At 38.3% G+C, this 27377-nt stretch overlaps 1 protein-coding gene across 10 annotated transcripts in view; it reads right to left on the bottom strand.

Annotated features, from left to right (window-relative positions):
- The window catches only part of axin1 (axin 1), a 50706-nt gene extending 23818 nt beyond the window's left edge, over positions 1-26888 (bottom strand). For 2 of the 10 annotated variants that reach the window (XM_079883311.1, XM_079883312.1), the window contains exons 1-2: positions 13852-14253; positions 10977-11951 (exon numbers count right to left, since the gene is read on the bottom strand). In XM_079883311.1, the coding sequence (XP_079739437.1) occupies positions 10977-11857 (881 nt within the window). In that variant the 5' untranslated portion in view covers positions 11858-11951; positions 13852-14253. Of the gene's footprint in view, positions 1-10976; positions 11952-12749; positions 12861-13851; positions 14260-17797; positions 17996-24986; positions 25152-25883; positions 26134-26557 lie in introns of those variants that run through there. The other 8 variants (XM_079883316.1, XM_079883313.1, XM_079883314.1 and 5 more) reach the window with 8 other exon arrangements.
- Between the last annotated feature and the right edge of the window lie 489 nt (positions 26889-27377).

Here is a 27377-nt window from a genome sequence, read left to right as displayed (position 1 = left end):
GGACTTTCAAGAGCTTCACACTTTTTCCAAAACTTCTAAGCTCTAAATTCAATTTAAGCTCTATTATTCAATTTGAATTAAATTTTTTATATGATGACCAAAATCATTATTCACCTTTCAAAGATTATCCCCAAACTAAAAGCTAAGATGTAGGAAAACGAACGCTTGGCAAGCAAACACTTTTATTTAAAAATAAAAAAAAGACATGAAATTACCACTATAGAGCTGGTAAGTCCCGCCCCTTCCGCTAACCCCACTGGACCTCTAGGTTGAAAAATCGTCAATGCAAGTGAATGTGAGAAAATAATTATTTTCTGGTCCCGTTTGAATTTTGCCATGAATGTGAACATATGTTGTCTGTGAATTTTTAATATAATTTTTCGTGTGAAGAATGCTACAATTTAACGGGTAGAAGTTTGATACGGTTAGACTTTGTGTGAGAGCACTTTGTGGACTACAACTCTTCGCTGCTTTCAGACGGGAATCTGAAGAAAGAACAGCCCATTTGGTTTGAATGGTGACATTTGGGTACAAAACACAACCGCATCTCGATCTGTCTCCATAGATTATCGCAGCATTAGCACCGTGATTTGACAAGTGGAGGGAAAATGTGTTATGGGGTGACGTCACATAGGCGACATGTAGTCTTTCTCATTATGTCTTTTCCACAACTGCTAGCCAAAGAATCGTACAATATACTGTCAAACTCGTAACATGAAAAATTATATAAAAAAAATTCACAGACAACATATGTTCGCATTCATGGCACAATTCAAACGGGACCAGAAAATAATTATTCTCACATTCCCTTGCATTGACGGTTTTTCAATCTAGAGGTCTAGTGGGGTTTTACGGATGGGCGGGACTTACCAGCTCTATAGGCCAGTATTGTATTAAATAGCTTGAAATACGATTGGAATCACTCCAAAAAGGAAAATACAGTAAAGTGTGACATGTGCAGCGCAAGTCTGTCATATAGGCTACTTACAATTATGAGAACACTGTAACTGTAAAAGAATGTTGTGTATTCTTTGTACCTTCATGACTAGCAGTCAAGTTCGCTTGTGCATTCACAGCCTTTTGTGCAATTGTAAGTTGTAATGTTTATTTTGTGTATACACGATTTCTTATATAGGATGCATTTGGTTAAAGGGATATTTCACCGCTGGAAAGATGAATGTGTATTTAAATTGGGTCATTTATGTAATAGAAATGTGAACTTATTGGTGCCTTCTAGAATGAGAAAAGCCAGAAAATGTATTTTTGGTTCATGTGGATGAAAGACAACAACTCCCAGAATGCACTTGCTTCTCTGCCCTACGAGGCCACTCCCAAGCCATGCCTACCGGTTACAGAGGGCAGTATCAGAAGAAATGATACAACTAGGCTACTAGTTGACTTAAAACTGAAAAGACGGCGTTTTATCGTGAGATCCCCCTATGGGCAGGTTGAAAACATGTGGAACGAGCTCCTACTACTGGCTGTAGTCTCTCGCCTCTGGACAAAAAAGCCTCTGATGACGCAAGGAGGGTTGTTTCCAGACACACAACACAGAAATCTCTCGTCTCAGGGGGACATGAGGGAGGGAAGCACGGTCATTTGAAAATACTACCGGGTTTCTACTGATCCAAAGCTTAATGCTAATCGGTGAAGTATCCCTTTAAGTGAATTAACGTGGTAAAAAAAAGCACTTTAGTTTACCGGTGATCATGTAGTTTCAGCGCATGCAGCTCAGACAGCAATGCAAGACATTAATAACTGTGATTAGGACTGTCATATATCACAACATTATGAGAATACTACTGTAACAAAACGCTGTGAATTATTTGGGTTTAGTTATCGTGTTTTAGCATGCTGTTACGGGAAGAGCGCAACCAGGAGATCCACACATTCTGACTAGCACGTAACTTCAAGTTCAATTGTGCAGATATAAGTTGTAGTATTAAGTTATGTTAAATATCTGAGTAATCTCATATAGGATGCATTTCGTTGAGTTAGGGTGTGTTCACTAGGGGTGTAACGGTACGTGTATTCGAACCGGACCGTTTCGGTACAGGGCTTTCGGTTCGGTGCACGTGTGTACCGAATGACTGAATGCAATATTTTGTGTGCGGAACATGGGTACATTTTCGTGTTTCCACACGAACATATTAAGTGGCGGAAGTCTCCGCGTTCAGCGCAAATCCCGCCCTGCAGCTGATTCTAATGTTTTATCCGTCGTCACTGTAACCTAAACCAATGAAATCAACTGCAGGGCGAAAAAAAGCTTTTCCGCGTGCGCCGCCGCACTCTCCGTTCCGCGCGCGCGTGCGTGTGTGTGTGTGTGTGTGTGTGTGTGTGTCGGCCCGCTGCGCTCTCTGCTCAATGTTCGAGTCCGTGTTTGCGCTGCGCGTTCTGCTCTGTCGTTAACGGCCCAAACACTCCAATCATGTACCGATCACGCACTGGAAAAGCAAAGTCCGCTCAAATAAGGTGAAATTTCTCAGTAGTACACTTCTGTTTGCTGAGCTGGTATAGTTATGCTGGCAACAATGGTAAAATGACCTGCTCTGATCACATGCTCTGGTAATAATAGCTTTGTACTATAGCTTTGGACTATATTTTATTTTGATAATTATCGAGAGCTGCCAGCCAGCAAGCTGGTGCTATGGGAACCAACACATGGCCATCGGTCAAGAGGACGTCCCACGCTAACATACGTGGACATACTCAAGAGGGATGCAGGAGCCCAGAGCACCAACGAACTGGCCAGATGCATGGAGAATCGGGATGACTGGAGGCAACGATGGAAGGCTCGTCTGAGGACGACTTAGAGATTATTAAAAAAGTGGAAAAAAAATCTTAAATTGATTATGTTGATTGATTATTGAAAAATAATAATACATTGATATATTTATGCTTAATATTATTTTAATATAGGGCTATTTTCTGTTCCTTTTTTCCCCATGTTTCATTTAATTAGGTGATTATAAGTTTAATTATTGATGATTACAAGCTTGGAGGAATTGCAATTAATTACAGCAAATTGTGCAATTAATTAGTTTTTTTTTTTATCGATCCCCAGCCTTAATTTTTAAATATGAGCAGGCCTACAAGCTGGGATTGGTAATGCTGCACTGTAATCATAGTTATTTATTTATATTTTTCATTAAATTTATTATGTGATATTGGTTTGAGACTGAGAGTATTTTATTTAGTGGAGAACTTTGCAGCAGTATTTTATTTCTTATTCTTTTTTTTTATTTTATATCTATTTTATTATATTTTATTAAAAAGTGTTTAAAAAAGTGTAAACAAATTGTTTAAAACAGTTTATAGTAATAAACAACCTGCAGTTTAATGTTTGCATTTCTTCCCCTTACTGTACCGAAAATAAACCGAACCGTGACTTTAAAACCGAGGTACGTACCGAACCGTGATTTTTGTGTACCGTTACACCCCTAGTGTTCACACTTGTAGTTCAATTTGTAGTTGCCAATTCAGGGGCGGCAGTTGGTTGATTGGTAAGTTCATTATTCTTAATGAAAAACACAACAAAACAGTACAATGACAAACTCGCTTAAATAGGCGCTTTTCCATTTCGCTTTGAAACCAAATCTTCCGCCATCGTCTAAATGAACGATGTCTAATCGTCTAACGTGATAAATGAAATCTGACTCCTGCTACTGATTTGTGCTGCGACTATCGGCTCACGCTGCATTGAGCAGACACGTTCAGTTTTTAATTGTAGTGTCTGTTCTCTAACTGAACTAAATTATTTTTTATTACTATTGGGTGACGTTGCCACGGTGTGCAAGTGATGTAACCAGTGTTACAGCTGAACACTGGCAACACCGACTATTGCAGCAAGCCTAACACCTGGTAGCACTGCCAGTCCGGAGAATGTTGTGAAGCATTTTTAGCTGTGCAGAAAAACTGCCCAGCGAGTTATACGTCATCTGATCGGCCTTCATAGAAACCAACGAGCAAAACTATATAAAGCTACTATTGGCCAATAACAATCAGAGCCCGACCTTTGTTTTATTAATTCAATTGATTGAACACGGTTTTTGATTATTAAAATGATTGAACATTAAAACTACCATAAAAATGGAATGTAGAAATACTAAAAAGGAGATTTGGAAAAAATAAAATAAAATGGAATTTAGGGGGGTTAATGATTTCATAGGTCCCTTTTTCAGTAAATATTGTTTTAATTACTATTATTTAATGGTTCTTTTTATGGTGCATAGCCAGGTTTTTCTCATACATTTTTTTTAATATTAATATTTCACTTTTAAATAAACAAGCGTGTTCAAAAGCACATTACTTTCTGCTGACATATTGAAAATGTCATACGAAAGAATATAAAACTATTCCCTTACATCATTTTAATATTAATGACAGCATCCTCTGCTCAGAATGAATTCCCCCGGCTAACACACATCATGCCAACTGAGGAATGAATCCAGGATGGCCAATATGAGCATGACAGAGATGATGTAAATAACAGCAATGGAAAAATGTAGTCAAGCATGCAATACGGATTCCTTCTAGGAAGAACAGGTATGACAGAAATTAAAATGCTTCTCTAATTATTCATTACTGCCCGCATGTAATTTTAAAGCAACCACAAAAGGAGCAGGATGTGTTTTGAAATGTACCAGACGATATTATTTCAGAATATGGCATTCTCACTGTGTATATAAGAGCGATACAAGGCTTGTTTATTGTGTGGCACTAGGGAACAGCTAGGCGCCGCTTGAACCTCTCACAAAACGAGACAGAAACATCTCTTTATGACCAGCCTAAGCAGAGGGGCAGAAAGAAACCGACAGAGGCAGATAGAACAGGAAAAATGGAGGGGGAGAAGAGAGGGAGAGAGAAAAAGAGAGAGCGAGAGACCCAGGCTCTCTGCAGTCTCCAGTGATTATCCCTCGCTCTCAACCCATCCACAGTCTTCTAATGATTCAAGCAGCAGCAATGTCAATATTCACCGTATAAGAGATACCCAGAAGCCTTCAGAGACGATCCCGAGCCTTCAGCAGCTCTCTCCACATGCCCAGCATTCCCCATTCCATTTGATTCTCCACAAAACAAAGGCTCTAAAACAGGCAGGGGGCATCTGGAATCTCTGTATCATTACTGCGATTCAAAACGAATCGATCTGCTTTCTCTTCCCCTCAATAACATACACATGCCAACATCCAACTGAGCGAACACATTAATTACTGTGACATCTCCCACAAAGAAAAAGCAAGCTCTCTCTAAGGTAAAAAATAAAAAGCACAGACATTAGGATTTAACTGGCTCCCCTCGCAGCCCATTACCACTTAAAAATCCTTGCATCCAAAGCCAACTTCACTGGGACAAAAGCACGATGCGCATTTGAAAGGAGCCATTACCTAGGTACAGGTTACATTGCTGTGCCTAAGATTTGTGCACCTCCCCGCACTCAGAATAATTATGAGCTCTTTGTCATCCCATTTTACATGTGATCACACAGACTCCTACAGATTAAACCCTCAAAGGCAGATCTGCGCTCAAGAGCACAGGTAAAAGAGAGAGGCTGAGATTACACTTTCCCTCTTAGAGAGCCACGTATCACACAAATGAAAGAGAAATCACTGACCGGCTAATAAACAACTGTCTTTGAGACTAACCTGGACATATAAAAATTACAATCTCCCTCCTGACATAAAACAGAAAAAAAAAATCATAGTAAAACACTAAACACATGGAGACAACTTGACATTCCACTTGACATTTCATCTTGATATTAGACAGTGTAGACAGTGAAATCCGATTCATCAATTAACAAGAACTAACACCTTTCTTATGACCATATTAATCCTAAATGCAAGATAATTACAATAGATTTACTATTAGGGATTCACAGATACTAAATTCTGGCCAATCAGACACTTAACTGTAAACCCTAATGTTGTCATTACTAAAGTTATCATAACATTACTCAAAGGTGCAGTATGTAATGTTAACAGCTAAAGGTTGAAATAGGTACTGCAGTCGCCGCCCCCTCCACCTTGCACGGGTAGCCAGATTGAGGACGTGCAAAAGCAACGAGCGCAATGGACAATGGAAAGCGACAAACCTTACACAAAGTTGATCAGCTAATGCATATTTTCACATTGTTTATATTGCTGAGGCTTTTTAGGTCGGGTTGAATCTACGATCTCTGACCCAGTTCATGTACTGGCTTTTATGGCTGCAGTACGCTGTGTTTTCCACCAACTGGCAACCCGGGGTGTCAAAAGACTACTGGGTAACTTGGCAGTGGACGGGAATCACACACATCGTAACAAAAGCAGACATTCCAAAGAAGATTGGAATTTCAGAATAGAATAATTGGCTGTAACATTGTTTTTCGGATAAACAAGTATTTGAACTTAGCATATTTGCAGAGATTTGGGAAACATATGGTATTTTTATGCTTTAGTACAGTCAAAAAACATAACATTCCAAAGAAGATTGGAATTTAAAATACCTTTAGATTAACCTTTAAAACACCATGTTTTGGCATCAAAAGTCAAACAGGTGTGTTTAACTTATTTGGCAGCAAAATCTTTTGAATTAAAAATGTAAGTGTTCAGAACTCAAAATATACTTAAATTGTTATTATTAAGTATTATTATTATTACTTCTAAGCTTTATAATGGGAGTTAATGGGATTGAGATTTTGAAGCCCAAAAAGTGCGTTCATGCATCATAAAAGTAATCCATTTGGCTCCAGGGGTTTGATAAAGGACTTCTGAAGCGAAACCATGCGTTTTTGCCAGAAAAATATCCTTATTTATAACTTCATAAACTATAAATCACTGGCTTCCGGTAACGGTCGTATGCGAGTCAACTTCTGGAGGAAGAGTGACCTCTGACTCGCCGTAGAATGTAGGAGTAGCGCAAGCTTACTCTACGGTTAAAACAAATAGGGCTGGACAACAAACTCAAGCTCCTCTTCTTTTATATCGAAATCCTCCGAAGTTTCTCTTAAAAAATTCTTCTTTTAGACTTCTAATGTGTGACCGGTGTTTTGTTTTGATTTTTAAGGATTTTTGTTCCTCTGCGCTTCTGCATTCATCATACGTTAGGTATGAGTTCACTCTTCACAGTGATTAAAGGTTATAAATGTATAAATCTATTTAAATATATATTATTTCATACGAAAACGCATCGTTTCACTGCAGAAGGCCTTTATTAACCCCCTGGAATCGTATGGATTACTTTTACAATGGATGAATGCACTTTTTGGGGCTTCAAAATCTCAGGTACCATTCACTTCCATTACAAAGCTTGGTAGAGCCAGGATATTTATTTATATCTCTCAGATTGTGTTTGGCTGAACAAAGAAAGTCATATACACCTATGATGGCTTGAGGGTGAGTAAATTATTGGATAATTTTCACTTTGGGGTGAACTAACCCTTTAATATGCTGTTAAATCACTATTTTATTCAAGTTTGGCTATGAAATGCAATAAAACCTTAATAAAGCTGTTGATGTGAAGTAACAACTTGTTTTAAGGATGTATTGCTTATTCAATACAAGTAAATCATGTATTCCTACGTCAGTGCAAGACATCAGAAACAGAAATGAAAAAATAAACATTTTCATATTGAGTCCTGCTGGACCAAATTCCTCTTAAAATGTCTAAACTTAGATTTATATATTGATCTTGGTTGGTATAGCCGAGGAATTATTTCTAGAGATAAAAATGCATGTTACAGACAATCACTGTGGCCTTATTACCAAACTTATTACCAAAGAAACTTCTGAATTCCCTCACTTCCTAGTTTTTGCCAGCAAATGAAAGACATATGACTCCTGCAAAATTTACATGCATGAAACCCTAAAGCATTTACCTAAAAGGCTATTTAAAAAATAAACGTGATGTCTTTCTGTAATTCCAGCCAAATACTTCATGTAGGCCTAATGAAAAAATCATTTGAACACAGCCTCACAAATGCATTGCTCCCGCTAATTAAAAACACATCAGGTCCAGAGGCAATGGAGAATAGGTTGAGCTGGGTGGAGTGTAGAGGGAGTTTCTGCAGTTTAACAATATCTATCCGTCATTGAGTCTTTCATTTTGTCATTTTAAATAGTTTTTTTTTATCCTTTAACAACATCCAAAAATTAAAATGCTACACAAAGCCCTCCGAATGCTAAACAAACTGTCGGGAGAAGATGCGAGTCAAAAGGAGGAAAGGAAGAAGATGCTGCAAAAACAATCTCAAAGAGAGGTGCATTTCCTTTCAGAACACTCCTGGGGATGTTTCTCATCTTTATACCTCACCTGAACATCTAAAGCTCTGAGGTTTTGGACAGAACAGGGTTACTGCACCATCAACAGATGTCAAGTTTTGTCTCAGACAGTTGAGAGAAAACTGGGTCAACTTCTAGGGGTAGATTTCCGCAATTTTCAATCTCTTTGCGGGAGGAGTGCCAGCAGTGAACACAGTGCAGTTGAGCACATCAGAGCAGCAGAGCACAATGTATGCTTGAGCATTTTACAGAGGCTAAATCAAGCTGTGTAAATCCTCCTCCTGCTCCTCCATGCCTGCTTAGAATTTAAGCTTTAGCTCCGAGAGGGGAAAAAACATGGTGTACAAAATAAATTAAAAAAAAGATAGTTCAGGTTCAGTTCCTTATAAAACGCCACTTTTAAAATGAATGTGGTTACTAAGTTGTATCACATCTGCAAACAGACAACAGTATGACTGTTTATTCTGACTGTTATGATTAATACGATCTATTTTACTGAACTCTGTTTTACTGTATCTTACACAGTCTTAGTTTTCTAAAAGCAATAAGCTTCTCAAAGCTGTGCATTACAGTAAGTGCATTTACATCAGTGGCTCTCAACCGGGGGGCCCCGGTCCACTAGGGTCCTCAGCAAACTTCCAAGAGGGCCTCAAGAGGCCTTAAAACTTATTTAAAATGAGACAAAAACAACCAAAAATCAAGACATTTCTTATTTTAATTCACTTTCTCAAGTTTTTGTTTCTTTCTTTCTTGAAAAACCTATATGAGGTAGCCTCATTTTTAATGCGTTATAAAAAATTTAATCACACAAAGTGTGATTTCTAGACTTGTATAAATCATCCATGGACACACATTTTTCTAGTTATGCAAAGCTGCAAAATATTTTTATCAGGTAGAAATTTAGACTACAAAGAAAAAGATGTAAAAATTATTAATCTTAATCCTCATCCAGTAAATCATGAACAACTGAAAAAAAAAAAACGGGGACTTTGAATATTGTTGTGGACAATGGCCGGGGCCTTGGAGTCAAAAAGGTTGAGAAAACATTTGGACAAAAATAATAATTTGTCTTTTTAAAATGTCATGCAAGCACTGCAGTCTGGCTGAAATAGCACCAACCAAGTTTTTTAAAGGGATAGAAAATCCCAAAAATGAAAACTCTGTCATCATTTAAGCCTCATTTCGTGAAAAACCTGTATGAATTTCTTCTGTGGAAGAAAAAGGAAGATATTCTGAGGAATACTGGTAACCAAATGGTTTTGGTTACCATTGGCTTCTATTGAAGGGACAAACAAAAGGGACATTTCTCAAAAATCTCTTCTTTTTTGTTCCAGAGTAGAAAGTCATACAGGTTTAGAATGACGTGAGGGTTATTTTTGAGTGAACTATCCCTTTAAGTCGGAATATCAGAGCTGGATAATGCTATTTTAGCTCAGCTTTGTCCAGCATGTAGTCAAATTGTACTACAATTGTCAATTTGGCATTTTGTGCACATGGTCTAAAAGATAGAGGTCATATGGCAACATGCATATCATCCATCAAATATTCAATTATGCAATGCATAATACGTATAGCTGAAGCCTGTAGGTTGACTGCACAAAAACCTGCTGTAGCTTGATTATAACACCGCATGTAAATGTAAATAAAAAAATGTTAAAAAAAATTGTTTTACCATGGTAAAAGCCAAAAAACAACCCATACCTGGAGTGCCTTATTGCTTTGATATCTCATTGTGAAAGCACCTGTCGATATATTTGCTTTTAAATCTAGGGCGGAAAGCTTTGTAATCTTCAGCAGAGGCTGTTCAAAGGCCCACATGCACCGCTTTCTATTCCAGCAGGACAAGGATTAAAGTATTTAGCAGTCACATCTCTAAATCCCATTTTGCTCATATGGAGGGACTCGAGGCTCTGATGCATCAAGTGATTTGCTGTAAATTTCACAGCACGGCTTAAAAAAAAAAGCAAAAAAAAAAAAAGCACGTCCTCCAGATTAAACGATGTTGGTGCGATGCACGATATGAACGAGAAAGATAAAAGAGCACAATGGGCCGTCACAACTGGTGGTGAGGAATGCCTCGGGAATATCTGAGAACAAAAAAAAAATAAAAAATGCATTGCAAAACACAATACCTGAAGCATACATTCCAATACGCTCGTTCGCCGAGCAAACTATGGGTGGTATGAGAGATAGAGATCTAAACATTCAGAAACACAACAAATCCATACGCAGCTATGGACTTCAAAGGGCATTAAATCAGATACATAAATCGTCCCCGAATGCATCTGTTAAATCTATACCGCAAAACTTTTTGGAGAGTGCACATTCTTTCTTTCTTGCTTGCAAAATATTCAATGCAGTTTCTGCTTTTGTGCACATTCTAAAGAGAATCCATGTTGTGGTTCTCCTGAAGAAACCTTTATTCTGCTCCAAAGCCTGCCATTCAAGAGACACCTGCATGGAGAACACAAAGAACACCCACTTGCACCAACTCGCAGTAGGCAAAGACAACGCTGCGACCCAGTATCTGTCTTGCTACCTCAGTCGCAGCTACTTAGAGGTTTCTGCCTATACTGCATTCCTCTCATCTCCTGTGGAAGGCTGTGCTTAACTCAGATTCCCTTTTTATCTTTTTCTTCTGACTGCGATTGCACCGCGAGGGGGGGAAGGGGGGGATGGAAGAAGAGAGACAGGCTTTTCAAAGCTGCAGGGATTTACCTGTACTCACGGTTGTCCTGATATCTTTTACTGTTGGCCACCCGTTGAGGCACGGTTTCCATGAGCAGCTTCTGGGTCAGCCTGTTGCTGGGAGTGGGGTCGCTTTCAGAGTTCTGCTCCTGCTCCTGGTCGCACCTCCATTCCTCGTCTTCTTTCACAGTTGGCAAGTAGCCCGGCAGGATTTTGCCATTCCCTGACACCGAGCTCTGGTCACTGAACAGTTTGGGACTCTCTCCGCCCGTCCTAGTGTATTCCAAGTATATGTCAGACTTCAAAAACAAAGGGTAGGTGTTTTCCTCCATCATAGTCTGAATTTCGGTTTGAGCCTGGTCGAACATGGCGGGATCGATGTGAAGCTTCATCACGCAGTCTTTGATGAAGCTCTTGGTGGCTGATTTGATCTGCCTCGACACGATCCCGTTGTTATCCAGGATGTACTTTTTGTAAATGGCTTTCGCGAGTTTCAGCATCTTCTCGTTGCCTTCGTTGTTCTCCTGCTTGCGGAAGCCGCTGCAGGCGAACCAGAAGTCCAGCATGTCGGCGCACTCCTCCTGTTTGAGGAAAGTCCTGAACAAGTGGATGCCGTCTTGGTCGTCCAAAAGCGAGTGCAAGGACTCTGCCCACTTCAAATAGGGCGGCGTCGGGGAAGCGCTACCCTCTGGCTCGTAGCCCAGATCCAGGTCGGGTCTTCTGGGTGTAGCTATGGGGGCTTCGTTCTTGAGGCTCTCGCTCTTGGAGGAGTAAAAACTGTGGCTGTACTGTGGCCGTCCATCGCTGGACACCAGATCGCCCTCCTCCCCAGGGACCGGGGGTCTGGGGGCATCCTCAGTGAAGCTGCTGCCCGGGTCTGCTAGATAACACAAGTTCTCGTTTAAGCTCATGCTCACAGTGTCCCTGCACCCTGTCCCAGTACAGCCCACAAGGCAGAAAGTTTATATCCAGACTTCTATTAATGCCACTGTGAAAGAATTCCTCCTATAAGAGAAGTAAAGAGAGAGAGAGAGAGAGGCATGGAAAAACATTCAATGAGGCTAGACAAGGTCAGTTCAGCAAAGTAATACTGCCTGATGCAGAATACAGTGTTGCTAATGTCAGGAATCACATAATTGACATAACTTCAACCTGAATTTGGGTACTTTATATCAACAATCAATCAAATACCTATAAGAAAGAATAACATTAAGGAGACCACAGTGTCATCAATAACTAAAACTGACTCGTATCATAGTGTGTTCTTGTGGATTTTATGTGAAAATATAAAGATGCATAACACTATGACCAACTGTTGCAGATGTATCAAGTAAAATGATCATTTTTGTATCATAATTGAGCTTATGAAATACTTGTCAATAAAAAGCTAATCATGTGCATTGCATATTCCTCATTAAGATCTCATAAAGTGTCCTTTTTACAGAGTAAATAGTCAAAGAAATACTGGCAATATTAATTAACCTAGTGTACTTAGTATAGAGTTTGTTGCATGTCATAATGCATAGTTTACTGTCATTAATATAGTAGTGCATATAAGGAGGACGCTAAAATAAAGCGTTACCGTAGAAGACATGAACATTTCCAACGTTAGAGATACACACTGTAACAATGGCTCTAACAGTACAGCTTTTGGCCATTTAAAACCTGTACCATCTAAGTTTAATTAAACACTGCAGTGCTCTACAACCCCTATCAGACTTGCATGTCGGCCTTAGGCATCTATCTTAAAGCAAAGATAGTGCAAAAGGGCAGCCATCATGGCACAAACACTCCTGAACTCACCTGTGACACGATTTATGACACCAACCATAAATCCAACACTTTCAAGTTCCGACCTTAAAACCTGGGACTGCCTGCCAGCTACATTTCGTCTGATGTTCTTGATGAAGCCAGCTAAGGAGGAGAGAAACCTTGAGCTTTCCTAGTCAATAACTTTAACAGCGCGAACTTCAATGGCGATGAGCTAGCAGGCTAATCCAGCACAAGACGCGAATTTATAAACATTTTACGCACGCAAATGCTGTTAATTGAAAACAAAGCCCCGGTAAACACCACGGGTGTTAAACTGAAAGAGGCTACTAACTAGCTAACTGCAAAACAAGCTGTGATAACTTAAAAACATAAATGCAGCGAACATCCACCGCATCAAAGAACGGAACGCGCGAGGATAGGAAGTACGTGCGGCGCGAGACCTTCCCGAACAAGTGAGCATAGACGGTGAAAAACACTTTCACCATCTTTGAGTGCACGAGCCGACATTTCTAGTGAGCTTGTTCTGCTGATCCACTCAACGGTTCAGACTCAACTAGTGTGAGAACACGTTGTCACAGCACGCTAGCCATCTTTAACCACTAAAAACGCCAATATATCCGATCATCCCACTTATGCACGGGGGGGAAACGGCCATCTAAAAAGGGATCGCGTTCGCTCGCGCTGCGTTTTTCCTTCGCTGACGACATTACAACACCCCTTTCGCTGCCCTCGCGATCTGCTTTGAAGTGAGCCCCACATTCATCGCATTCATGTGTCGGCCTCAGCAGCAGCAGGAGCGGATGGGGGAGGGGAAAGTAAGAAACAAACTCCACACACACACACACACACACACACACACACACAGCCAGGCCCTTCCGCAGCCCAGGGACTAGTGTGCAACTTTGCAACACTGATTTTCGCACTCCAACACGCGCTGATAAACCGAGCGCGAGAGCTTTATAAGCGCGCGCTCGACCTCGCAGAGGATTCGACGGCGAGCTGCGAAAAAAGCGACGGTGCATTTCATCCCTCTCACACTCTCTCTCTCTCTCTCCCTCTCTCTCTCTCTCCGCTACCGCAAACCCCCATTACACCCAAGCCAGGAGGAGGAAAAAAGTGCTCCGTACTGTACCTGTGAGAATCTACTTTCCGTTTCCGAGCGCATCGGGAATAGCGTTGTATGCGGCGAGATATGAATCGTGTCATCGATGCGGATCTCGGAGTTTAAAAATAACAAAGAAAACAGTCGCTTCTCCACCTCTCCATGGCTGTCTCTCACACTCCTGTGCCCGTGTGCGAGTGAGAGAGCGAGTGAGTGAGTGAGAGAGGAGCAGGAGATGTGAGCGCCGCGCACGGCCAGAAATCACACTGCCGCCTGGAGAAGAAGAAGAAGAAGAAGAAGAAAAAAAGACCAAGGCGAGGAAACTCTGGAGTGTGAAGAGAGCGCATTCAATCCACGTCCATTGCACTTTAAAGGTGCTCTCGTGAATGTTTGCTAATTAAACGGTTTCGAGGTGAACAGCACTTCAAGAAATATAATTTAAACGATGCACACATAATGAGATAAGACAGCAGTCTTCTAGAAAGAGCTGTTTACTCTACAATGAGCAGGTCGCCCCCTCATGGACGCCGCCATGTTGACATCACATGATCAGCCGTGTCATACGTTTGACCATTTACTAATACTAATATATTGTTTACTTTCCACTTACAATAAGTGCTGATCTAAACAAAACAAGCATACCAAATAGTATTAAAAAAAATCATTTACTCATTTTGCCAGGACAACAGGCATTTCCTTTAACCCTAAAACACAACACAATGCAATGTGTCATTTAAAATGCAAATAAAACACCTGTGAACAATATGGAAACAATTCCTTAACATTAATAGAGTGCATATACCTAAATTATATATATATTATTTTTGACAGCCAGGACTGAGATTGATGCTGTGAGGGACTGAAGTACGTTGTGTTCAATGGATTATACTGTTGTTTAACAACATAATTATTCAGCTGATGAAACATCTTTCCAAAAAAACTTTCAGTAGACAAAACTACATAAAACAGTTTTGAAAGTTGTGGATTTCGAAAATTACTATATTTTATAGAGCGTGTAAGTCCATCCCTCACAGCCTCATTTTCATCCGCATAGAATTCAAAATGGCGTCTACCCTGGCTAGGTCTATTGGGTCCTACATTTGTACGGACTTTTCTTAGAATATGTATGTATACAGACACAGTATTACACTAGAGCGTGAGTCAACAGCATAGTCTAGAGTGATCAACATTTGCATATCCAAACAAGCAATCATTCCCTGCTATAGTGATGAAACATATGCAATGACCTGCAGCTTCTCCAGACTAAGGATAAACAGCAGGAGATCAAGCACCGCGCGCAAACACACAACGGCCACAGCTGCCACACCACAAAATGCCTCCGTCTAACACACAGCCGCTGTAGAGAGAGAGAGAGAGAGGTCCTGGCAGAACCACCACAACAACATGCAAAAAATTCTTGAGACTGAATGCAAGAATGTGCATTATATATAGTGTGAGACAGAGAGAAGAGAAAAATAGATGAACAGGTACACAACAAAAGATAATCAAACAACTTTAGTGTGAAGAGGCATAAGTAAACACCAAACTGACTGGTCAGTATAAAGCCCAAGACTACACTAAATGAGTGCACCTCTATTATCTATACATTTTTGTCTGCTGATGAGCCAGTCTGTATGCTTTATTAATAGGCTTAATCTGAAGATGTACATTGAGCAGTCATAGTGGACTATAACCTTGAATAAATTATGCAGTGTCATTGACACACATTTCACAGCTCTTCCGTGACATGCTATCTGTTTTTTTTTTTTTTTTTCAGCTGTGATCAAAGGTGCTGTAATCAAATAAAGTTTTTCAGATGTTTGCCAGGTGCACGTAATGCCCTTCCTTGTAAGTGAGTTGACTGTAAAAAGTGATCAGTTGACTTAACTTTAAAAAAAAAAAGTGAGAAAACCGTTTGCCTTAAATTTATTAAGTCAATAAACTTTATGTTCATTTGAAAAAAATTAAGTTAAGCTATGTGGAATTGTCAAGTTCACATAACTTAATTTTTTTAATTTCGCATGAGGTTTATTTACTGTCAACTGGTTTCCTCACTTTTTTAAGTTAAGTCAACTGATTACTTTTTGCTATGTGTGCAATGTTGTGGAATAAAAGATCAATCTTCATCTTCTCGTTAAAATTTCAACGAAATGTACCAAAACATAACTAAAACTGAGTTTAGCACTCAAAAACATGAGAAACTAGAGAAGAAAAAAAGCCTCCACTAGTCTTTCAATGTGAAAGGAGATTAAAATCAAGGTGCATTTCAGATTATATCTCTCCATCTGACAAAAGATGAAAGCAATGTCGGGGAAAGAAAGAATGTAGGCGATTTAAACACTGCTCTTTTCTTTCAGTCATGAAAAAGTATGCAGCAGAAGGTGTGTACATGTATCTTTATAATCCTTATGCATGTTTTCAAAGTCTTACAGATAAATTACTGGAAATACAAATATCCTCTCTCCCATTTTTAGCCTTGAAGACTATAAGAGCAAGAAAATGTCATCAGACTGGACACAGATGGACATGTGAGAGAGTCTGAAAATGATATGCACAAAGTAAGAGGGGATGTATAAGTTAGTTCAGTGAAGGAATTCCTATCTTATGACTTTGAAAAAAATTAGCAGGCCTTAAAGACGAATATTACTTCGTATGCTCTGAACCTCTGAAGTTATGACTCAACACCTGGATATAATCAGGCATGTAATCTCATGGATTCATTGCAAAAAGATCAAAGGCCTTTGGAATGTGAAGTCCTGTTCCTCCTTTTTATGACTTTATTTGATTAGCTCATCTGAAAATGAAAGAGTAGTTTGTGTGGAACCATGAATTTAATGACATATTACAAATTGCTCATGGGAAATCAAGACCGGGCGTAGTTAGGCATTCATCTCGGAATTTGACGCACCTTAATGTTCACAAAAGAACATTAAAGGACCATTTGTCAAGGTCTGCCGAGCCAAGTTCTCCTAAGAAATTTTGCTGACCTCACCAAATGATTTGTTTACAATAATACAGTAATGTTCAAAAGTTCAAAAGTAATAATAAAATGAAATATTATTACACTTTAAAATAAAAGTTTTCTATTTGAATACATTTTATTTATTTTATTTATTTCTGTGATAACAAAGCTGAATTTTCAGCATCGTTACTTCAGTGTCACATGATCCTTCAGAAATCATTCTAATATGATGATTTGCTGCTCAAGAAACATTTCTGAATATTATCAGTGCTGAAAACATGCAGTTAATATTTTTGTGGAAACTGTGATGCACATTTTTCAGGATTCTTTGATGTATAGAAAGTTCAAAAGAACAGCATTTATTTAAAAAAAAAAAAAGAAAGAAAGAAATCTATCTTACTGTCTTTCTTCTGCTACAGTCAATTTAATCTTGTTAAATAAAAGTGTTAATTTCTTTTAAAAAATCTTACTGACCCAAAACATGAATGTGTGTATATGTGTATATTTTAAAATATAAATATATATATATTAGGGCTGTCAAACAATTAATCGCGATTAATCGCATCCAAAATAAAAGTTTGTGTTTACATAATATATGTGTGTGTACGGTGTATAATTATTTTCTATATATAAATACACACACATGCATATATATATTTAAGAAAATGTGTTATTTATATATAAAATATTTATATATAATATAAATGATATATAATATAAATATATATACACAGTATATACATGCAAATATTTCTTAAATATATATATGCATGTGTGTGTATTTATATATAGAAAATAATTATACACCGTACACACACATATATTATGTAAAAACAAACTTTTATTTTGGATGCGATTAATCACGATTAATCGTTTGACAGCCCTAATATATATATTAATTAGCAAGGCTCTTATTGTTATGAAGTACTCTGTAAAGATCTAGCATTCGTGTATGTATATGTGCACTGCACTTCCATACTTCAGTTGGTTAATAATGAAAAGTAAATGCATTACCTGAGGAAATCGTATATTTCTGTCTTGTGTTTTCTGGCATCCCCCAACTCTCCCTCCATTGAAAGAAGATTCCATTTCAATACCATTGATTATTTCAAGTTCCAGTAAAAACTGCATCCTCCTCGTTTTCAGAGAATCCAAGGTGGTTGTCCACAAAATATCGGTCCATTCCAGGTTATTGACTGTGTCCATTCGAATCTGAAACATAAAAAAAAACCTTTAATATCAAATCATTAGAAATGTTCAACTGTGTACTTTTATTTATTTTTGTTTTTAAAGCAACCTAGCTCCAAACTAAGCCTTTACATTTAGTGCGGTCAAAAGTCTGGAATAATTTAGATTTGTTTTAAAAAAAATTTCAAGAAAGTATCTTATGCTCACAAAGGCTGAATTTATTTAATGAAAAATACTTAGCGTGCAATTTTGTGAAATATTATTACGATTTAAAATAACTGTTTTCTATTTGAATATATTTTAAAATGTAATTTATTCCTGTGATCAAAGCTGAATTTTCATCATATTAGTCCAGTCTTCAGTGTCACATGATCCTTCAGAAATCATTCTAATATGCTGATTTGATGCTCAAGAAACATTTATTATTATAATTAATGTTGAAAACAGTTGTGCTGCTTAATATTTTTGTGGAAACCGTGATACACTACCATTAAAAAGTGTATGTATGATCCTTATATATATATATATATATATAGTGATATAGTGATATTTTTTCAAATCATGTTTTTCAGCCAAAGGACATATTTCGCTATGTATGGGCTAGTGAATACTGGGCCAGTGCTCAAATCAGATGGCATCAGCAGCTGCAAACTCAGATCTATCCTTGCCCTTCCTGAGGCCTGGCTTTGATTACTGGGCCCCCCACCACGAGCCAACACATGGCCATGAGCGCATACCAACTCCGTGCACAACCTCGGAGCAACCACTTGGAAACAATCAAGAGGTAAATAGCATGAAATAGAGGTGTTTGGAAACGGCTTGGGGAGATCGGACAGATTAGGAGAGTATTTAGTAATTGCTCAAAGCCAGATTATTCTTGCCTTTGGAACATTCACAAAGGGCGTTACAGTCGGAGGCGAGCTGGAATCCACATAAAGTCATTTGGGAAACTGTAACCAGAGGTCAGAGTCACATGGGTGACTGTCAGATTGTTCTATCGTCGTTCTTCTACATGCGGTGAAAGTCACGGTCCCAGAGAAAACTATTGGAATCATTTGACAGCTGTGTTCGCCGAGCTTCCTGTGTGAGTTTTGATGGAGGTTGTGACTGGCAGCTGTAGCTGCCATTCTGCTACCTGTTGAGTGGCCTTGGAAGTCTTAGACAAATGACATGACAGGTGCACGTTCAGCTTAAGTGCTCCTCTACAAAGCAGCTGCCGTGTGATTGCTGGTAGGTTGCACAAGACAAAGAAAACAACAACAATTACACTACGTTTGCTCATGTTTTTCAGTTCTCCTCTCACCAGTGCAAAACACAGACTGTCAGAAAGCTATTGAATAAACCCATTATCTTAAGAAGAAAAGTCAAATAAGCACACACTCAACAGATACAGCCGCAAGGGCAGAACGAAGAACACTTGGTGAATTTTTTTGCAAGATGAATTTGATGCAGAGATGTCAAAAATAGAGTAGCCTATATTCGTTAGAAATATAATGATAAATCAATTCAACACCTTGCACTGTAAAAAATTATGATTATGACAACAACATATGTTTTTACATTGCTTTAACTCACCAAAATAAGTTGAGCAATTTTCAACTTTTTTTAGAAGCTATACAAGATTCAACTCATTTTTTTAAAGTCAGTTTAATAAGATGAAATGACTTAAACATCCAAGTTGATTGTACTTCAAAATTGAAAGCAGATATTTTTTTTACAGCGTGTAATACAATGCACTCTCAGTAACCTTATCAGGCATTTGCACAAACAATGCAATTCACTTCCTAATTACACATAATATCAGGCAGACTGATTTTTTTTTTTTTTTTACTTGTTTACTTAAGTAAATAAAATGTGAAGTAAAGTAAAAATGTCTTCCTTTTGTAAGTCTTATTCAAGTAAAGTTATCTCTTCTGCAATTGATAGATGTGTAATTGGTGTTTTTGGACCGGATTTGTTGACAATTTTACTGTACACTTTATTTTAAGGTGTTCTTACAGTGTAATTACACATTTAAAAACTGAGTAATATTATTTGGTAACACTTTATTTTACAGTGTCCTTGTTATGTTACATGTACTTACCATAGTAATAACAGTAAATTATGCATAATTACATGCAATTAACCCTAAACCAAATCCTAATCCTACCCAAACCCAATAGTAAGTACATGTTGTTAATTATTATTACTCAGTACTTAAATATATAATTACACTGTAGCAACGACACCTTAAAATAAAGTGTAACCTATTATTTAACAACATTTACTTAGGGTTAGATTTGGGGTTACATTTTATTTTAAGGTGTCCGTGTCAGTGTAATTATGCATTTAAGTACTGTGTAACAATAATTAACTTCATGTACTTATAGGGTTAGGATTAGGTTTGGTTTAGGGTTAGTTGCATGGAATTATGCATAACTTTATTACTAATTATATACTAATACGTGTATTATTGTTAAAGTTATTACTACAGTAACATGTAACGTGTAATAAGGACACTGCAAAATAATGTGTTACCGGTTTTGGTTTTACGGTTAGTTGCATGCCATTCACTGTAAATGATATAGTAAGAAAATGTAACACATGTAACAATGACACTGTGAAATTACTGGAATTGGCACATGGGATAAGTTTTTGTACCGAAGTGTGGATATAGGTTTTAAACCACAATTCAAATTCAGTTGTTGTATGTTTAAAAAGTGTCTCTTTGGTGTTTAAACTTTGTGCTGAAAATATATGTGTGATAAAAATGTGTATTTTCGGTTACACTTTATTTTAAGGTGTCATTGTTACAATGTAATTATACATTTAAGTACTGAGCAATATTAATTAACAACATGTACTTACTATAGGGTTAGAGTAGGATTAGGATTTGGTTGAGGGTTAGTTGCATGTAATTATGCATAATTTACTATTATGGTAAGTACATTATGTAAAATAAAGTGTTACAGTATCTTCCATTGCTTGAAAATATGTATCATGTATTATCAAAATATGTATTTCCATATCATTTGTCCCTGCTTCATAATGTGACTATAACATCAGCTTTTTTATACTTCCAGTTTGGCTTATGTAACTTATTAAAGTTATATGTTTAATTGGCATGTAGATTTCAAAGATATTAAAGGCAAAATTTCAATATTTTTGGAGCAACGACATTATATACAGCATGATATTGCTTCTTCTTTTATTTTTTTTAAAGTACATTCCTTTAGTTTCCAAAAACCTGTTGGTATGATCTATTGGTAAGATTATGAGATGAGGAAGATATAAAGTAGTTTTGCTTTCAGCTGAACACTGGTAATTGTAAATTCCAAAGGTTTTCAGGTCTAACTAATGAGATTATTGTGTCACTCTGGCTTGTCTATTTCAACAAGAGTAATTTTCAGCTTCAATGACATCCCGCACCATAAACGCAACTCTGAAACTTTGTGGTACGTGACACAAGGCATGATAGCAGGCCCATAAAAGTAATTACCTATGTTTTCTAGCATTGCCAGTGACATCATAAACGTTCTTGTTCAAATGTTTGTTACATCAACATGTGACTTATTGTAATGTGATGAATCCCAGTTCTCTCTCTGGGCACTAAAATGAGAACATAAAACAGCTTTATGTTTAAATCTTTCCTGTTTTACAGTATTTCTGAGATTAGCCACATTGATTTGTAACTTTGACCAAAAATATTGTAATAAACAATATCACTAAAAAAAAAAAAAAAAAAAAATATATATATATATAAGAGAGAATAAATATTACTTTGCTAATTTTAACAGCCAGGACATGACCGAGGAAATTTTTCCCGAGGAAAGGGAAGACACAAGTTAAGTCCTCACCTTTGACTGTCTATAAATGCAGATTAGAAAGCAGAAGAGAACAGGACAGTCTATTTCATGCAATCGACATACATTTACAGTGTTAAAATCCTCATAAAAGGGGGCAGGTACCGAATATGAAAATAAAGCATGACAGTAAATGTGGCAGGAAAAAGATATGTTCTTTGCCCGAGGTCATTCATTTTCATTTTTAAATCACCTCTGACTAAAACATGTGGTGGCTCCCATCCTTTTGCGGCATCTCACATCTGGCAGGCTAAGCAGGATAAGCTAAGTCAAGCCCACGGCGCTCTTCCATGAACCTAATGTTTGTGGCCACCCCATCGGCTCAGAGGAGTGGGTATCTGCAGGGACCCCCCTCACAGAAGTTTCACAGACGTTACACTTGTCGAATTACTTTTTCTCTCATTCATCTTTTAAATAACACATATATTTAAAGGGTTAGTTCACCCAAAAATGAAAATTCTGTAATTACTCGCCCTAATGTTGTTCCAAACCCGTAAGTCGCTCGTTCATCTTCGGAACACAAATTAAGATATTTTTGATGAAATCTGAGAGTTTTCTGTCCCTCCATTGACAGTCTACGCAACTACCACATTCAAGCCCCAGAAAGGTAAAGACATCATTAAAGTAATCCATGTGACTCCAGTGGTTTAACCTCAATTTTATGAGGTGACACAAGTGCTTTGTTTGCGCAAAACAACATAATTTACCACTTTATTTACAAAAAATTAATCTCCAACGCACGTTCACGAGAGCACCACGAGGTCACATGGATTACTTTAATGATGTCTTTACCTTTCTGGGGCTTTTTACTAAGTTTTTACATAACTCATCAGAATAAGTTAAGCAATTTTTTTTATAAGTTATTTAAGATTCAACTTTAAAAAAAAAAAATCAGTTTAATGTAATTTAAGTTGAAATTACTTAAACATCCAAGTTGATTGTAGTGTGTAGTGTGTAGACTGTCTATGGAGGAGCGGAGAGCTCTCAGATTTAATCAAAAAGATCCTCATTTGTGTTCTGAAGATGAAAGAATGTCTTATGGATTTGGAACGACATGAGGATGAGTAATTAATGACCGAATTTTTGGGTGAACTAACCCTTTAAAGTAATCTTCACCATCAGTTACTTGTTGCACGATATCTCAATACACACACCTGCTTAACTAATTGTTTATAACTATAATAATTGTTTATAGATCTTTAAAACATTATCAAACTCATACTTGCTTAAATTAATATTTAATAGATCTGTATTGCTTCCCCTTACAACTTTAACCTTTAAAAACATGCAAATAAAGTACAGTATTCATAATTAGCATTGATTTCATTGCTCCTGACATCGATGACACCGATGACTGTAACGCAACAAGCCTATAAACTACACAATAGACATTCCAGTCTCTCAGCTGCATGTCACCAGGTCTTGTGTGCGCCGCATCGGCGTAACCATTTCAGTGGCTGTCACAGACTAATGTGCGACTCAAGCCTTCAATAAAAAGGTGATGACAGCCATGTTAGGTGAATGAGGATTTGAAGAAAAGCAGTGAGTTCAGCAGGTGCTCCTTTAGCTATGAACCAATTTTGATTCCAGCAAACTGTATATTCATTAATCATCAAACACAAAAGCACAAAACATTGACCATGCCCATTTTGTTGTAAAAAAAAAAGTTTTTTTTCGCAGTTGCAAATAAAACACAGATGACTGGAGTAGGTTTTACAAGAAAATACTATTTCAGTCTTAGAGTTTACGTTTAATTCAATGTGTTAACTGCCGTTTCATTGTAATTATTTGTGAAATCAACCAGCAAGAGTGAAAATTGTTTCAAAGTAAATCCTACACCACTTTTTTCAGTCTAAAAGTTTCTAGTTGTGTGATGAAAGACTTCAGTGAAATGAAAGGTAAAGTCTGTCACGGAGGAAACTTTAAATGATTTTGAAGCATTGTTAAATTTCACTGTTTATATTAAGAAACTCGCAAGCAATATGCGATAATTTGCCCTTTTCAGAAATCAGACAGATGTTTGATTTGTGCAACATGCCACTTTTAACTTCATAATTTGCATTGGAAACACGGTGAAACAAACAAGAAGCATCATGAGCAAAAAAAAAAAAAAAAAAAATTGAATGATTATTCTGATGTCATGATATAAGTCCTCTTGACAGGAGAAAGAAACCCCATTTCTGGCCAGCATTCCTCTGTGTTGGTTTTTGTTACAGCTGCCAGTGCAAATTTACCCCTCCTCGTAGGCTGTGCTTGAAATAGGCTTATCTTTTGAGGGGCCTGATCAGTTGACAATAGCCCATTTAGATGTTAAAGCTGAGTGCTGCTCTTCTCATTTCTACAAAAGATAATTATTCCTTCAAATAAGTTACTTCAAGGCTCCTTTTAGCACTTCTGTAAAAAGTGGAATAATAAGGCTTTGAATTATGAGGGAAAAACTGAGATTTTCGAGATAGAACCGACAATAGACAAAGAAGCACATGCCTGAAATGGTTGGGCTTGGAGCACTGCGAAACAAAGACGACGAGGGTCTGGTTTGAGAAAAGCTGATTTATATTTGAATGATTGGGACATCAGAAAGGGAAAATGTCTTTGGTGTATTGATAAGCTGCTCTTTTTAGCGCTCGCAAGTCTTGGGAGAAAGGTGGTATCTAAAGACTGTCAGAATGCACTCTGGAGTCCTGCTGATATCTTTTGTCATAGCTGAATAAATCGTGGCTAACAAGGCCAAGAGTGGATTAGCCACAGAGGATTTAACAGGTTGTTGCTTGAGGTTTGTCTAACACCAAACTACTGATTAATGTGTCCATAAGAAAACATGCACGAAATGCTACATTCGGGGGCGCTTTAGCTTATTTGGTTGACGAACAATGTGGCGCTAATGACACGGGGCTACAGCAACAAACGGGCGAAAGATTCAGATCGTGAATGCTAACAAATGCGCAGCCAGAGAAGCTTAAAAGCTTGTTACGATCACCAACACTACGAGCTAGAAATGCACAGCAAGCGGTCGCAACAATTGAAGCGGCGTCTCTGAGAGCAAGAGGGCCGAGAGAGACGTAAATAATAAAGACAGTGGGAAAAGAGCGACAAACAACGCTACGTGGAGGAAGAAGAAACTGCCGCCATTATCAACGGTACACAATTGATGCACATGCCATCTTTACAGTTACCTCAGTGTGAGCGAGAACAACTTTTGAGCTGTTCTTCAATGTAGACTATCCTGATTGTCTCAACAGATGGAGTCTCGTGCTATACGCAGTCTGCAGCATCCCCGGCCGCCATCTTTAAGCACAACTGGCTTTAGTTGGCGATGGTCCACCCCTCCATCTTTCTTTATCTTCTTGTTTTCCACCCAGCCCCCTCTCTCGGTTTGTTTTGAGGGGTCTTCTTTTGAAAATCACATGGTGGGATCGACAGGTTGACGGACGGGAATCAACGAGAACATGGAGCTCTTGCTGCTGTGCTTCACCCAATGATGGATCCTCTGACCATGCTTGATTATCTCGAGACATATCCGCTGAGGACAAATATTCATCCCAGATCTGAGGCCTTTGATCTGATGAAGGCCCGATTTGAAAGCCCCCTCCAAAGAGCCCTTTAAAGACAGCGTTCCCTCAGATGTTCCAAGTAATGAGATTTAGAGTGCTATGATTAATCTAGGCCAATTTCATACACACACACACACACGCACAGATGAAAACACAAAAGACATGGACATATGCATTCTCGGACCGATCAAATTAAGTTTGCGCGACGATTCCTCCCATCCACAAATTAACGGAAAAAATATATACGAAAAGCGAACAACAGCCCAGCTGGAGTTCTTTGATCGCGCTTTGGGGAAAAAATTGATCTGAAGAGGCTTCAACAATCATATTGAAAACTACGTTTTTTCTCGCTTTCATTTGCGCCGTCCAGACTATTATTATCCTTCGAGCTCCAGGATGACCAGCGTTTATTTGGACTGGGAATGCTAATCTCGTTGACCACCATCTCTGACACATTTCACAGAGTCGACTCCAAGAACAATAATGTGAGTTAAGTCTCAAAATGGTTGATGCTCTCACCTGCCTCTCCTGCTGGGTGTCTCCTCCGCTGTGATTTCTGCGGTCCGCCATGACTGGGCGCAGTCGCCTACTCGTCAACCCCAGAGTACTTTCTTATACTCATGGATCTCTTTCTGTTTCTTACTACTGTGTTGCTGAAAGATGTGCATCTTTACTTTATGTTGCAGCTTCAGCTCTGCAACCTGATTGGTGGAAGCAAGGACCAGATGATAGACCTCAGAACCCTATTGTAACTATGGCAACAGACCCCACAGGCATGAGTGATTTGCTCCTAATTGCAAAGTAAACATTAGAAATGGAACTGGATATTATCACAAAGTGTGACGAACCTTGGGGTGGCGATTACAAAAATTAAATAAGCTTTGAAAGAAAAAAAAACAAAGCCGAGTGCTGTCCGATATGCTGCCCATTCTAAGCCGGATGAAAAGGGAAGCACAAAGACCACAGAGTAGCGGTCCTTTTCAAACCTTAACGCCAATGCTGTTTGATGTTTGGGAGCATTTCATTCGTCGCAAGAAAACAACAACAAACCAACAATGGGAAAAAGCCACAAATGTACATAGCGAGACGAGACGAACAAAATCGGTGTAGGCAGATGAGCGTGCTGGAAAGGAAAACGTAGAGAAGGCGAAAGATGATATTGCCTTTGTTGGGCAATGTTATCAGCTGCTTACCTTTCATTCGGATTTCACACTTGCTTGTCTAGTAGCAGCCAGGGTCAGACCCAGCAAACCCTTCCCACAATGACCGATTTTCCATTCAAACCATCCTGGCGAGGATCCTTGGTATTGCCTGCCACTTGCATTTGCATTGGCGCCACCACTCTCAAACAAATTTACCACACACACTTAGTCTTGTTTTCAGGACTTCACATCACGCTGTCTTTGGGCTTGCGTCGGCTAGCCGTGGACTCTTATTGAAAAGACACTTTTGATTCCGCACGCTCAAGAACAGCGATGTGACTAGTGAGAAAAGAAAGTCACTGCAAAATAGCAGCTGGCCATTAGTCTCAGTGGCCCCTCATGCGTTTGGGGGGGGGGGGGGGGGGACTCAGGTGGGGGGTTTCTGAACTGAGAGAGACCGCAGATACATTATATTTAATGAGTCGCTCTCATTGTTTATCAATAAAAAACTACTGTAGGTACTGATCCTTTAAACACTATAGCACTACTAAGTTAGACATATTTAAAGAGACATTTCTTTTACTAAAGGAACACAAATGTAATTAGAATAATAAATGCAACTTTGAATAAATAAGTCCTGTAGTTCTATTAAAATACTTGCTCTATAATTCAAACGTTTGAAGTTAATGCTTTTTATTTTCAAGATGCATTCAATTCATCAACTGGTTTTTAGCATTGATGATGATTAGAAATGTTTCTTGAGCAGCAAATCATCATATTAGAATGATTTCTGGAGGATCATGTGACACTGAAGACTAAATGAAGGAATAAATGACATTTTAAAACAGCCTATATTAAAACAGACAACCGT

Source organism: Squalius cephalus (assembly GCF_949319135.1).
Source record: "Squalius cephalus genome assembly, chromosome: 1".
Taxonomy (NCBI): Eukaryota; Metazoa; Chordata; class Actinopteri; order Cypriniformes; family Leuciscidae; genus Squalius; species Squalius cephalus.
The sequence above is the reverse complement of the archived record's forward strand: the minus strand, read 5'-3'. Positions and strand labels throughout refer to the sequence as shown.